The sequence below is a fragment of the Eschscholzia californica genome, unplaced genomic scaffold, assembly GCF_041429995.1.
Source record: "Eschscholzia californica isolate CP2 unplaced genomic scaffold, dmEscCali1.0.p SCAF_6, whole genome shotgun sequence".
Classification (NCBI taxonomy): Eukaryota; Viridiplantae; Streptophyta; class Magnoliopsida; order Ranunculales; family Papaveraceae; genus Eschscholzia; species Eschscholzia californica.
In genome coordinates, this window is record NW_028238483.1 from 35437682 (window position 1) to 35450817 (window position 13136).

A 13136-nucleotide genomic window follows, 5' to 3' on the forward strand; every position below is an offset into this window, starting at 1 on the left:
GAAGTCAAAATAAGAATACAATCTCGCACAGCCTAAGTGTCTACTCCAAGCAAATAACACTCCTAACACTTCCTCCCTCTCCCTTTATATCTCGCACTAGAATCTCTAAAGATTCCATCATTTCTGGCCTTCCAAATTGAAAAGCAGATAGCCAAAGGAACTAGACACCATAACTCTCTCTTCGTCTTCTTGACTGGGACGAACTCCCATTGCTCCATGGCTTGGGGGATGGAGGCTGGGGCACCAAGCTAAATTAACCGATCCAAGAGCTTCCCCATAGTGAATGAACAAATGGCTGATTGTCTCTTCAGCTAAGGAACATCTGTCGCATCTATTGGGCATGAGCATCCCTTTCTTTTTGAGGATGTCTACCGTTGGGAGCTTACCTAAGACTGCTACCCAAACCAAAAAAACTGACTCTAGGGGGATGATGCTATTCCACAGAGACTTAAAGTCAAAACGGTCCCCAGGCTGCTCCTCATGGATAATTAATCGAACATAGCACTGCTTAACTGAGAGACTATCAACGATTACTTTACTAGTACATTCACTTTACTAGTACATTCACTTTTGACCATGTTTAACCACCACGACGCACCCTCGTGTTTTAGTTGCCACTATGAGTTTGGAAGCTGAACAGACTACCATCGATTAACCAGAAAGGAGGTAATATGGTGTCATTCCCCAAGTTTTAGCAGTTAACGATATTGTCCAAGCCTTTGACTCCTCGTATACAAGCCCACAAGCCTTAAGAGTTAGCGACATTGTTCTCGCTTTTGGCACCCAGGCAGAAGCCTACAAGTACGGGCTTTTGTTCTTGGAAAACATTCCACGAGCCCGTCCAAAAGACTTTGTCACTTGCTCAGCTTAGGCATACACCTATAGCCTAGGATTCGGACACTCTAGCAAGCTATGTGAGACTATTACAATGGGGTGCGGAAAGTAAAGACAATATTGATAACTGTTAAGGCTCGGGACGCCCTCTTTAGCCTCACATTGCTCGCGAGAGTGTCCACAGTCTGGGCAATAAGAGTACGCCTTAGCTTGGTAAGTGATATGTGGGTGCCAAAAGTGGAGACCATATTGGTAACGGCTAAGGCTTGGGGCATCCTCTTAGCCGAGGGTGGAGGATTGTTATAGTCCCACATTGTTCGCGAGAGTGTCGGAGTTATAGGACGCCTAAGTTCGGTAAGTGACGAGGTCTTTTGAGTAGGTTCGTGGATTTGTTTTTCCAGAACAAAATCCTGTACCTGTGGGTTTGGGTCTGGGGCGCCAAAAGTGGGACTGGGTTTGGGTCTGGGGCGCCAAAAGTGGGACACAACGTTAACTGTTAAAGTTTGGGGCGTCACACACGGCTAAATTGTCCAGGACAAAGGGTCGCGACTGCTCTATGTATTGGTGATTGAAAGCACTTACAATGATACTTCTGTACAAATGGTTGATGAGTTTGCATGCATGTGTACTTTGAAGAGGTTCCATTGATCAATTCCGCCGTAAATCAATTCTAAGTACATTTTATGAAAGATTCCGAACATTGCATAGGAATGATTTTTGAACCGGGCCACTTTTAAGCAGTACTTCATGCATGCTAACTCGTGTGTAAGTATATCACACGAGGAAAGAGGCCAAAAATTGTGCAAGAAAGGGGGAGTGAATGAATAATGGGAGAAAAGGCAAACTTAAGGTGGGAAAAAATTGTACCCTCTATAAGTCATAGACAATAGAGTTATGTAAACAGAAATTACAGAACTTACAAAAACAAACTGTCTTATATGCTCTACACTATGTCTTCTGGATTGGATTTTGTTTTAACTCTTCATAATCATAATTGATAAATCACTCTCAGGCCTAAAACTGCATATCTTTTTGTTTCATAAGATGTCATCAAACATGGTTGACAGCAACAATCCCTGTACAAATTCAGACCTGCTTTCCTTCTCTTCTTTGTCCTTCTTAGAAAGGTAAGATGGTTGTTGTACATTTCTGTCATAAAGAAATAAAGAGAATAAGAGTTGTTTCTATGCAACCTAGTTTTGAATCCACATAAAAAGGAAAATGTCACTATTATGTAATAATGAAGAAGGGGTCGAGTTCTTTTGTCTAAAAATGGTATTATCGAAAAAAAAAGTAGAAAACCGAGAAAACAATCACAAAACGCTCACAACATTTTCAGCTTATTTTTAGTTTAGTTTATAATAACATAACATTATTGAGAAAAGAAAACGTTTATAGCACCAAGTGGTCAAAAATGATGTATCTCAAACAACAAAAGAATGTAAAGAGGAAAAATATCAATTTTTTCTAGTATAGTAGTTGTGCTTATAAAAATTGGTGTAACCTATAATGAAATCCGATAAGATTCTATGGTGGCGTGTAACGGCTGAGTTGTTCAAATAAGCAGCAGAAATTATACCTTTCAATCACTTGTTCCTCTGACGCTTCATCGACTAATTCCAACTCAGCAGAAATGTAAGACGGTGCAATTGAACTTGAAGGTTCTTCAGTTGTAGGCAAATTGTGGAAAAACTGTGATAGCAGTGGATCAGGTTCTGTGTTGGATGAAGAAAATAGTTCAGAAGAACCTCCAAGATGGGACTGGAGGTTCCCTTCATGTAGCTGTTTTTTTAGTAGAGAAAGAGTTGAACGTGATCCACCTTTACGAAACCTTCTCCAGCACTGCATTTAAGATATATTAAGGATCCCATATCAGAACATGATTAGCATCTACTCATTGTTGCATACGTTACAAATTTCTGTGGTGAAGTTCAACATGAACATGGAATCATGCACACAAAATGTTTGAAGAATAAAAGAAGGGAACTTCAGTTTGTCTAAAATGAATATGAAATATATGAAGCATAAGAAAGAGGGAGTTCGATTTTCCCTCCATCAACATACAAGTAGATAGGAACTACACAACATAGTATCAGACAGGAACAAGAAGTCCCCACAATAAATTTCCATCTACTGTTTTTACAATGGAACGACTCAAAATGAGTTTGAAACCGCTAAATCTAACTTCCTTTATTTAGGATAGTTGCCAATATCAAATGATAAGGGTAGAGGTTGCATTGAAACACATCGACAGAGTATTTTATTAGTGTGATATGTCTTGTGTTTCTTTCGAGTTTAGATAGTGAGTGCACTTCTCTTCTTGAATCCGTAACTCTGTTTCTTTTCTTTTTTGACATGGACTTCAAGAGTCATGACATTCAATATGACATGGAAACATAATGAATAAATGCATAAACGGGATACGCCTTATGACTACAATAATAAAAGACTTCTGGGCCGTAAAGGCCATATAGCGATTAAAGCTATCCTAGGGCATGAAAGCCCATTCCTACCTTTACTTTATTTATACCCCTTAATAACACTCGAGGATGTGCATCTACTCTGAAAACTCGAAGGTTACAGGTTTGATTCACGATGGAGGTGGAACCCATCATTTATTAACTCGTGTTAAGGGGTATAAATAAAGTAAAGGTAGGAATGGGCTTTCATGCCTTAGGATAGCTTTAAGAATCGTTATATGGCCTTTACGGCCCAAGATGTCTTTTATGATTGTAGTCATAGGGCTTATCTCTTTTATGTATTTATTTATGATGTTTCCATGCCATATTGAATGTAATGACTCTTGAAGTCCATGTCAGAAAAAAGAAATGAAAAAGAGTTAAGAATGCAAGAAGAGAAGAAGTGCCCTCACTATCTAAACTCGTAAGAGACACAAGACGTATCACCCTAATAAAATCCAACCGAATACTTTCAAGTGTCAATATGTTCTCCAACACAACCTTTACCCTTCTCATTTGATATTGACAACTATCCTAAATAAAGTTCACTAGTTTGAATTTTTAAGCATAGATGAATTCTAAAATCAGCATTTTAGCATTGAAATTAATATAGTTACAGACTCTAAAGCTACAGTTTGATCTAAAACAGATAACATACGATATATATTTCATATTTGATAGACCCTCTACAATCAACAATAATCTAAAAAACCTCCCCAAACCAAAAAAATAGAACACATGAAGCTAAAACAGAAAACCCAAATCCATAATTTTATTTTGAGAAAGATATGCAAAAGAAAACCTAAAATGTTAAGAAACAGATTACAAGTAAAAAATACCTCATTTTTTGCCTGAGCAGGAAGCTCTTCGTCTATGTAAGAACACAGCTCAATAATATCAAAATCCTCTGAATAGAATGGATAGTGATTAGGATCTCCCTGTGAATAATCTTCATCATTCTCTATATCTTCGAAACCCAAGTATAAATCTACAAATATAAAACCCATTTAGAATAAATAATACCCAAATTAATAGATCATATCTTTCACAAAAACAAAAAAAATCAAAACTTTTTTTTCTTCTGAAATTACCGTTTCGAGATTGATATGGCTTTGAAGTAGAGAGTAAATCAGTCCATGAATCAGAATCCATTTGGTTATGTAGAAATGAAAAAGTATAAGTAAATTAAGAAGAAGACCTAAATTTCAAAGGGGGTTATTGATAGTACTAATTGAAACCCTAGAAATGAGAGTGATCGAAAAGCCCTATAAATAGAAGCTAAAAATGAGGTTAAATATAGAAGGAAGCGAAGAGAGACCTTCCTTCCCGACCGGGGGAGTAGCGACGAGTTATTGCCTATTTTTCTGTAGAGAGAGAAAGTACTAAAAAGAAAGAAACCTTATCTCTATCAGTCGGGCACTTATCAGATAACCAACAAAATGTCCTTCTTATACACGTGCACTAAAAGTCTAAAACCATTTTCTTTTTAGGGTGTCTTTGTAGGCGCACCCAAAAATTCCTCTTTGGAGCCTACCTCTGTACCCAGGGCCGGTCCTGAGATTTCGGAGGCCCGAAGCGAGTTTTAAAAATGGGGCCTATACGCGTTTCACAAGAAAAAAATTTGTACATCAGAACTTTTTGTGTTTTTTTTGCACATAATGTGAGATTTAAACATGAAACTTGTGTTCACAATTAATTTGTACTCTGAATTGAATGATTTGGTTGAGTTACTCGTAAATCGACATGAGTTCATGGAGAGTCCTTGTCGGTCTATGAACAACCTCACAATTAAGTGGTTCAGCGAATTCAGAATTCGGTGAATCAATATATTGTTTAGTATTTTTTAAAACCGAAAAAATATATATTAGATAATGATTCTCCAAAAAAAAATTCAATAAGTTTCAACCTTCTTTTTTTGTGTTTAAGGGAATAGTGTTGATTGTGGTTTGATTGTGATTGTGGTCCTGGAGGTTTTATAATGGTGGTAGTTGTGTTGTTGAGGTTTAGTAATGGTAGTAGTCGTGGTTGTGATGGTGGTGGTAGTGGAGCTACAACGGTAGAGGTTTAGTGATTGTGGTGGTGGTAGTGGAGGTTTAGTAATTGTTGTGGTAGTAGAAGTGTCAACCGAAGTAATTTTTTTTCTAAATCTACAGTTTAATGGTGGTGGTGATGGTAGAGATAGTGATAGAGGTTTAATAACCGTGAGTGTAGTAGTGGAGGTACAATGTGGAGGTTTAGTAGTTGTGGTGGTTGTAGAAATCAACTAAAGTAGAAAAGAAAAATTAATAAGAAAAAACTTACTTATGCTTGAGATCGAACATGGGTTGTTTGGACTGCTAAAAATGTTTTCTACCAATTGAGCTAATGTTTATTTCTTGTCAAGTTTGATCATTGTTTGTATAAAGATACAAAAAATCGGGGCCCCTTCGATTCTTAACTTTTTACCTTCCGTGAGGCCCTTTGGCCCTGGGGGCCCGAAGCGAGGCTTTGCTCGCTTGCCCCTCAGGGCCGGCCCTGTCTGTACCCCTTCTGTTTGATGAAGAATTGCAATTCCGGGGGCCCTTGTGAGAGATCCAAACATCTTTATGTTTAATGAAGCAACAAGTGCATTAGATGATCAATCAGAAAGAATAGTACAAGATGCATTAGATCAACCTTTTCTTGGTAGGACTATGCATCATTGGTCTTCATCTCTCAACAGGTCGTAAACCAAATTTCATAGTCGTCGTTCAATCGGGAAGTCATAGAATCAGGCACTCACGACTGACTGATTAAAATGAACAATGGAGAAGGTGGAGAGTACTAAAAAATGGTGAAGTTACATGAGGGCGATCTAGGGCTTGATCCGACATCATTGGACTGGTCAATGCGAATAAGACGCCTACAGGTGTTGCGAGTCAATGGAGATCTATCGACTGAGGCCCCAAGAGCAATTTGGGGTGCGGCTATAGATGATGCGCCTTTTTTATACTATCTATGCAATCCAATTACCACAAACACACAAGTACACATCAAGATCGTCTTTTCTTTTGATAGAGTTGAGCCACATCATTTTTGTTTATTGTTTTTGTATTTTCTAAATTTGTTTTTTTTTATTTGCAAAGATCAGCAGACTTTAAAGCCAGCCAGAGCCCAACATAACAAACAAGAAAGGAAAAGAGGCCTTGTACTACAGAGGCCTTACACGGCTATACAATCTAAGGAACATAAGCCAAAAGCAAAAAAAAAAAAGAATCACTTAATCCTTCTTCTTATATAACCTTTCTTATCTTCAGCCAAGATGCGAAGGATATCATCACCAAGAGCCGCATCACTAAGAACCAAGGTGTCATGATCTGATCTAGCTTTAGAAAGGAGATCAGCCACTCCATTAACCTCCCGATACACATGTTTTACATTGCATTCCTGAAAATGATTCGTAAGATACATCACCTTCCTCCAAAGGAATAAGGATCGCCAAGGAGGTACCACTCCAAGTTTAGTAAGAAGACTATGCACATGTTTAGAATCAGGTACTGGTTTGGGTATTACCTCCCGAAATTTGTACATTGAAAAATTTTCTTGATTTCTCGAAGTGCTAGCCTATATAAGAACTTTAGGGAAATAAGCAAATTTTGGGGTGAAGCCAACAAAATTTCACTTCAAAATTTGCATCCTGAAATTTTTTCCTCTTTCTCTACGGCAGTAGCTTATTTTAAGAGCTTTAGGAAAATAAGAAAATTGTGTGTACAAAATTTTGGTTGGCAAAACTTTTTGTTTCTCCTAATTCCCCTACCACTATTTCTTCTCCACACTGGTGAAGGTCGCGTGCAAACTCCCATTGTCGTTAATCTTTACTTGTTGTTCGAATCTTTTCTTGATTCCCCTTCACATGTGGTATTTTTCATAAAAAAAAAGTTAAATGGTTAGTTTTTTATTTTTATTTTGAATAAACCATAATTAAATAAGATCTTCGGTTTTAACGTAAATACTTTAGCAAATTTCGTACCACACGATACATCAAAATAGATACGATCCACTACACACTTTGAAGTTTGAAAAAATTGTCAACTAACTTTTATTTTGATTACTTTGACGGGTGAAAAACTCACTAAGGGGTTGTTGGATTCGTCAATCAACTTTTATGGATCGCTTCATCGTTCTCTGGACATGGTGATGACCGATTCGGAGGCTCGAATGTGTTTGGGGTTGTTGGGTTCTTGGATACGAATGTATGAGGTTGTTGAAGTGACCCTCTTCCTTAACGTCAAAATGATGATGTCGGAAAATGACTTTCCTAAAATCTTCCTTGAACCTTCGATTTACTATTCCTTTGTGCTGCCTATGAAAAGATGGTGGGAGGGGGTGTGCACCTACAAGGCACTCTAATGCTCAAGTCAATTCAATATATATTGTAGATTGAAAGTCAAATAACCAAATGGTAAATATCATATTCATTTTCAGGACAAACTGTGTTGCTTGTGTAGACCTGTATGACAATGGTGTGTCTTTCACTTAAAGGATGCCACGTGGCAAGGGCGTTAATAAAATCTTTCAGATCGTAGTGGATACAACAAAAAATTCTATCAGACACAACAAAATTTAAGGTGTGGAGGAGCATACTTATGCAAACGTCTCGTTAGATGGTCCAGGTTGTAGATTTGATTAGAATCTCCTTTTTGTTGGCCTTTAAGTCGCGATTGAGCTCGAGGTGTCTAGGAGAATCATGACGATGTCCAGTTTAGGTGACGAAGTTCTTATAAATTAACGTCTCTGTTTGTTTAGTCAAGGTCTCGCGTGTGTATATTCAGGAATTTCACACGTGTCGTCTGGATCAATTAGATGATTTTTATCGGTCAAAATTGACCTATATTTGACTCAGTAGCACACAAAACAATTACGCGATATTTGACAGAAAAGTTGAAATCGTGTACGAACCCGAAACATATTTTTATTTTGAGAGGGTCGTCTTGTTATCACTCAATAGGAGATGAGTGTCTGAATAACCCCTTCCTAGTAGTTGGAGGAGTTTAAGCTTTTGCCCAGTTGGGGCATGTATTTATGTTGAGGGCAGCTGGCGCATACAAGATTTGTTCATCGGGGGGAAAAAAAATCAACAAGGAATTTTTGGTAGGAGAATGAACCAACTAATTAAAAGCTTCAGAGATTATTACTCAACTAATTAGATCTCTCTCTCTCTCTCTCTAGAAATTCATACTTTCTTCTCTATCACCATTGTCAGATCTGTTGTATAAAGAAAAGATCTAAACTTTCATTTCATTATTTGTAATGGCGACGAGAAATCGAACTCCTATGTACAGAAAGTACAGAGATGCTTTAAGAACTGTTCGTGTTCCTACAATATCTTCATCGTCGCCATCTTCTTCTACCTCCGGTGGTCCGGTCATCGAAATGGTGAACTCTTCGTTTTTAAATCAGAATCGGTCGTATGTTCGTATTGGGACCGAAGATCCAGGTAGTTCAAGGTAGGTTTTTTTGAATTCCTTTCTAGAAATCAGAAACCCTAAATTTTGTACATTATATTCAAAATAAGAACTTCTGAAATTAAGATTTTGTATTTCTAGTTTAAATTCAAATTCCAATAGGAACTCTGTGTGATTAAAATTGCTTAATTGATGGCTTAGTTTCTTCAGATTTGTTTATGGGATCACAATCACCTGTTAATATTTTTTTGAGTTCCAGATAATTATTAGTCATAGAAGACACTTCTTTCATGGAATTAGGTTAATTGCAGATACTGGTTGCTGCAATGTTAGCTGACAGAAAAAAAAAATTTGCAAAATCTTGAGCCACATTATATTGTTGGAGTTGAGAAGGATAGATGCTTTTGAGCAAATTAGGTGTATCTATTTAGTGACCTAGAAAAGAAACTTGTGAATGTGAACATTCAATTGATTTTATACGAATTGTTCGAAATGATTTATTGACACTCAAAATCTGTAAGTCCGTTAGTCTTCGAAGCTAATGTGCTTGAAGTTACTAAGAAGGAAAAAGGGAGTTAAGAAAAGAGGGAGTTAGAAAAGATAAAAAAAAGGTGACATTTAGCTTATAAACATTATCATCCATTGTGAAGTGACATTAAGATTTTTCTTATTGCAATTATTGGTAGCGACAAAGGAATGAACTAGTAGAAAGAATAACACGTAAATCCTTCTTGATGCAAATTGACATTGCTTTGCCTTGGGATTAGAGTGTTATACTATACTATACTATACTATATATTCTCTTTCAAATATATAAGTTGCGGCTTACATTTAAATTCCAAAATAAAGTTGTAGAATACATTAACGAGACTAACTCCATTCACTACCTTATAGTAAACGTGTCACCCAGTCACCCGCCTGTTTCAACCTAGTGGTCTATTGGGATCTGCTTTACAGATGATACATATTAGTTTAATAACTATTAACTAGTCAGTTGATATTAATGCAACAACCAGTCGCAGAATGCTGTTGAAGAATAATTTTGCTGTTTGAAAGTTTAATGGTTTAAGTTTCTAGACATCTTTAGCGAGAAAAATATAAGCACACTCCTAGTAATTTGCTCCTGCTAATTTATAAATTATAAAACTCTAATAGATAATGTCGTTTGCTAATTGCAGTAGCGGTGCACTTACAGTGGGGTTACCTCCAGTTTGGGTAGATATTTCAGAAGAAATAGCTGCAAATATGCAACGAGCACGGGTGAAAATGTCAGAGTTAGTCAAGGCTCATGCAAAGGCTTTAATGCCCTCTTTTGGGGACGGTAAAGAGGATCAACGTGCAATCGAGGTTCTTACCCATGAGATAACAGATCTATTAAGAAAATCCGAGAAGAGATTACGGAAATTCTCTGCAAGTGATTCGTCCGAGGATTCAAATGTTAGGAAAAATGTGCAGGTATGAGATAATAACCCTTACATTTTGGGTTTACGAGTTGAAGTAGTAGTCCATCAAAGCTTGTATTTCAGTACACTCATATAGATTCCCTTTCTGAAGATCTTTATGTTACTGTAAGTCTTATTGATAATGACATTTAATTGGTTCCTAGTTGTTTAGCCTGTCAAAAAATTGCAATGTTTGTTGCAGTCTCCAGCTTCTAATTTCTCTTACTAGCAAAGAATATGAACTAACTAGGATGATTTTTATTAGGATTCACTGGGTCATTTGTGCACGTGTCTTCTCTTCTCAGTTTTGGTACAATGGTACTAATTTGTGGTAAAAGTAGTTCTTTGGGATCTTTTGTCAGCAATTATGTATCCTTGGTGATCTAAATGATAATTATCGAAGCTAAGCTCTCTAGCATCTGAAGGAAAGTGTCTATAGAAACTTTCACTGGTTACACTGACCACAGTTCTATGTTTTTTGTACAGCGCTCTCTTGCGACTGATCTTCAGAGCCTCTCGGTGGAGCTCCGGAAGAAGCAGTCCACTTATTTGAAACGTCTAAGGCAGCAAAAAGAGGAGGTTTGGTTAACCTTTTCCTTTTTTTTTTTTTTGTTTCGTATCTTATGCTCCCTCCCCCTTATAATATATTTGTACAATTGTACTAAATAAGACGAAATGTAGGACATAACAAGAAAAAGACGTAAGAAGAAGCAAATGAAAATTTAAAGATAACGATCTAGTCAAATCGCGGGTTTAGGACTAAAAGAAAGAGGCTTTAGTCATAGATAGACCCATGCGGCATGTTGTCTCGTGTCATAAATAAACCCGTGACACTCAAGAAATCTGTTGGACAAGTGGATTCACGCCACTGCCTGGGAGAGGCTTACCAACACAAAAGTAGATCTTAGCATGATCAAACTCAAAGTAAAACACATAATGTGTCACATCTGAAACAACAACCAGAACGGATCAGTTGGCAATTTACTGATCCGTTATCCTTGAAATGCATAAGACAAGCATAATAATGTTTTGAATGGTATGGTCTTAAAGGCGTCGTAAACCAAAGCTGCTCATATGAAGGAAATCAACTGAAAGATCAACTTGAGTCAACGGAGGAGAACAACCGAATTGGTAGTTGAGGTTAATTGGGAGAGCCATTGAAGATTCGAGACTCTGAAGTCCGACTCATGTCTTGGACTTCTTTTTTAAAATAATTTAGTAATTAGTCCTATCTATTTTTACCTTCAACCTATTTGATGTTTAGTTAACTAGGATGTCGCGGCTTCTGATTTTCTAATGCTTTGTGGTATAGGGTCAAGATGGGGTAGACTTGGAGATGAATGTGAATGGAAAATCTAAGGTGGAAGATGATGATTTTAGTGATATGGTAAGCTACTCATCTTCTTTCAGATTCTGAATTTAGTTCTGTGTTTTCTTCACTGTCACAGTTGACATTTCTTTTACGATGTAGTAAGCATAACTATTACGCGTTACAATATCAGAGTCCATGTGAATTGTTTCTGAGGTCAATATGATTTTCAACTCAGGGTTTCAGTGAGTACCAAATGTCAAGATTAAAGAAAAGCGAAGCATTCACTGTAGAACGAGAGAGGGAGATCAATCAGGTAAATGGTTCACTCTTTATTGGATCGATTAGAAACCATTTTAATGGCAAACCTTTTCAAGTTTCAACCAGTGTTTTAAATACTGCTGTTAAAACAGAACAGCAGCCATTTTTAGCACTCCTCTGCCATTACCTTTTTTTTGCTGTTATTTGAGAAACACAGCCTTTTCCGTTGTTTAAACCACCACTTTACCGTTGTTTAAACATTGAATTCAACAATAGTATCACCTTGTCTGATCCAAGATGTATCTTATATTCCTACATTACTAAACCCGAGTTCCTATTTTTTAGGTTGTGGAATCAGTGAATGAGCTTGCTCAAATCATGAAGGATCTCTCAGTCCTTGTGATAGATCAGGTTAGATGCTGCCTATCTTTCTAGACTAAACACACTTCTGTGATTCTGTAGGGCTAACGTATATATCTCTAAGCAGGGAACAATCGTTGATCGAATAGACTACAATATTCAAAACGTTTCAGCTACTGTCGAGCAAGGCTATAAACAACTTCAAAAGGTCCACTATTACTTCTTTGTAAGCATACGGTTTAGCACACAATTTCGATGAACTCCTAATCTTTATTTGGTTTTGGATTTGCAGGCAGATAGAGCACAGAGGAAAGGAGGAATAGTAACGTGTGCCACGGTACTGGTGATCATGTGTTTTGTCATGCTGGTTCTCTTAATCCTCAAGACTATTCTCTTCTGACTTACACCTTAGTCGTAAATCATTATCTCTGGGTAACATTTTTCCGCCACTGTGAACGTTTACACGGACAAATTCTTTAAGGTGGCGAGAAGGAAGCACCGAGTTCATCATTTCTACAAAGAGCGATAGAGTAGAGAGTTGGAAAAGATGTCCTCGGACTGAATCTTGTTCGTCGCCTTCACAGAGGAAAAAAAGAATCCTAAATTGCCATTATAGGTGAGAATGGAGTAACCGTCTGAGTCGCCAGATCAAGCGAGTGCGAAATTTAGGTTAAAGAAAAAAAAATATATTGATATGAAAAAGATTGATACTTCTGAAACAAGCATGGATGGTGTTGTATTTTTCCTTCCTATTTTTTTTATGTCCCAAGGGGATAATGTGTAGGGATATTTTTCTTCTAGCTGTATCAATTGCTTTATGAATACAAATTTATCAAATGGAAAAAGTCACCCAATAATAGAAGCATATTAACTTCATCAAATAAATATTAGCAGTTTCTGGTTTTTATGTGTTCTTTTCTCTCAATTTTCATTTATTGTTGTGGAATAAAAGGGGCAACATATTATAAGCTACTACGGTCGGACGGATTTTACTTAAATGTATGACTAGCTGATGCAACAAACACTACAACATGGACATTTTATGGCA

At 37.1% G+C, this 13136-nt stretch overlaps 2 protein-coding genes across 3 annotated transcripts; one reads left to right on the top strand and one right to left on the bottom strand.

Moving 5' to 3' along the window:
• Window positions 1–1662: 1662 nt before the first annotated feature.
• Window positions 1663–4753, bottom strand: LOC147534097 (protein DEHYDRATION-INDUCED 19 homolog 4-like). Its single transcript, XM_086650018.1, has 4 exons — window positions 4385–4753; window positions 4133–4281; window positions 2414–2676; window positions 1663–1983 (listed from the first exon to the last, which is right to left on the bottom strand). Exons 1-4 carry the CDS (start codon window positions 4443–4445, stop codon window positions 1872–1874), a joined length of 585 nt encoding a protein of 194 aa, XP_086506144.1. The 5' UTR covers window positions 4446–4753; the 3' UTR covers window positions 1663–1871.
• A 3499-nt stretch (window positions 4754–8252) lies between these two features.
• LOC147534098 (syntaxin-43-like) lies at window positions 8253–12973 on the top strand. 2 transcript variants are annotated; one of them, XM_086648753.1, is made up of 9 exons: window positions 8253–8327; window positions 8407–8758; window positions 9895–10171; window positions 10645–10737; window positions 11471–11545; window positions 11706–11783; window positions 12074–12139; window positions 12216–12296; window positions 12381–12973. In XM_086648753.1, the coding sequence occupies exons 2-9, from the start codon at window positions 8562–8564 to the stop codon at window positions 12486–12488; spliced, it is 975 nt and encodes a 324-aa protein (XP_086504879.1). In that variant the 5' UTR covers window positions 8253–8327; window positions 8407–8561; the 3' UTR covers window positions 12489–12973. The 2 variants fall into 2 exon arrangements, with proteins under 2 accessions (XP_086504879.1, XP_086504878.1); XM_086648752.1 differs by lacking the exon at window positions 8253–8327 and having other exon boundaries at window positions 8330–8758.
• Window positions 12974–13136: the final 163 nt, after the last annotated feature.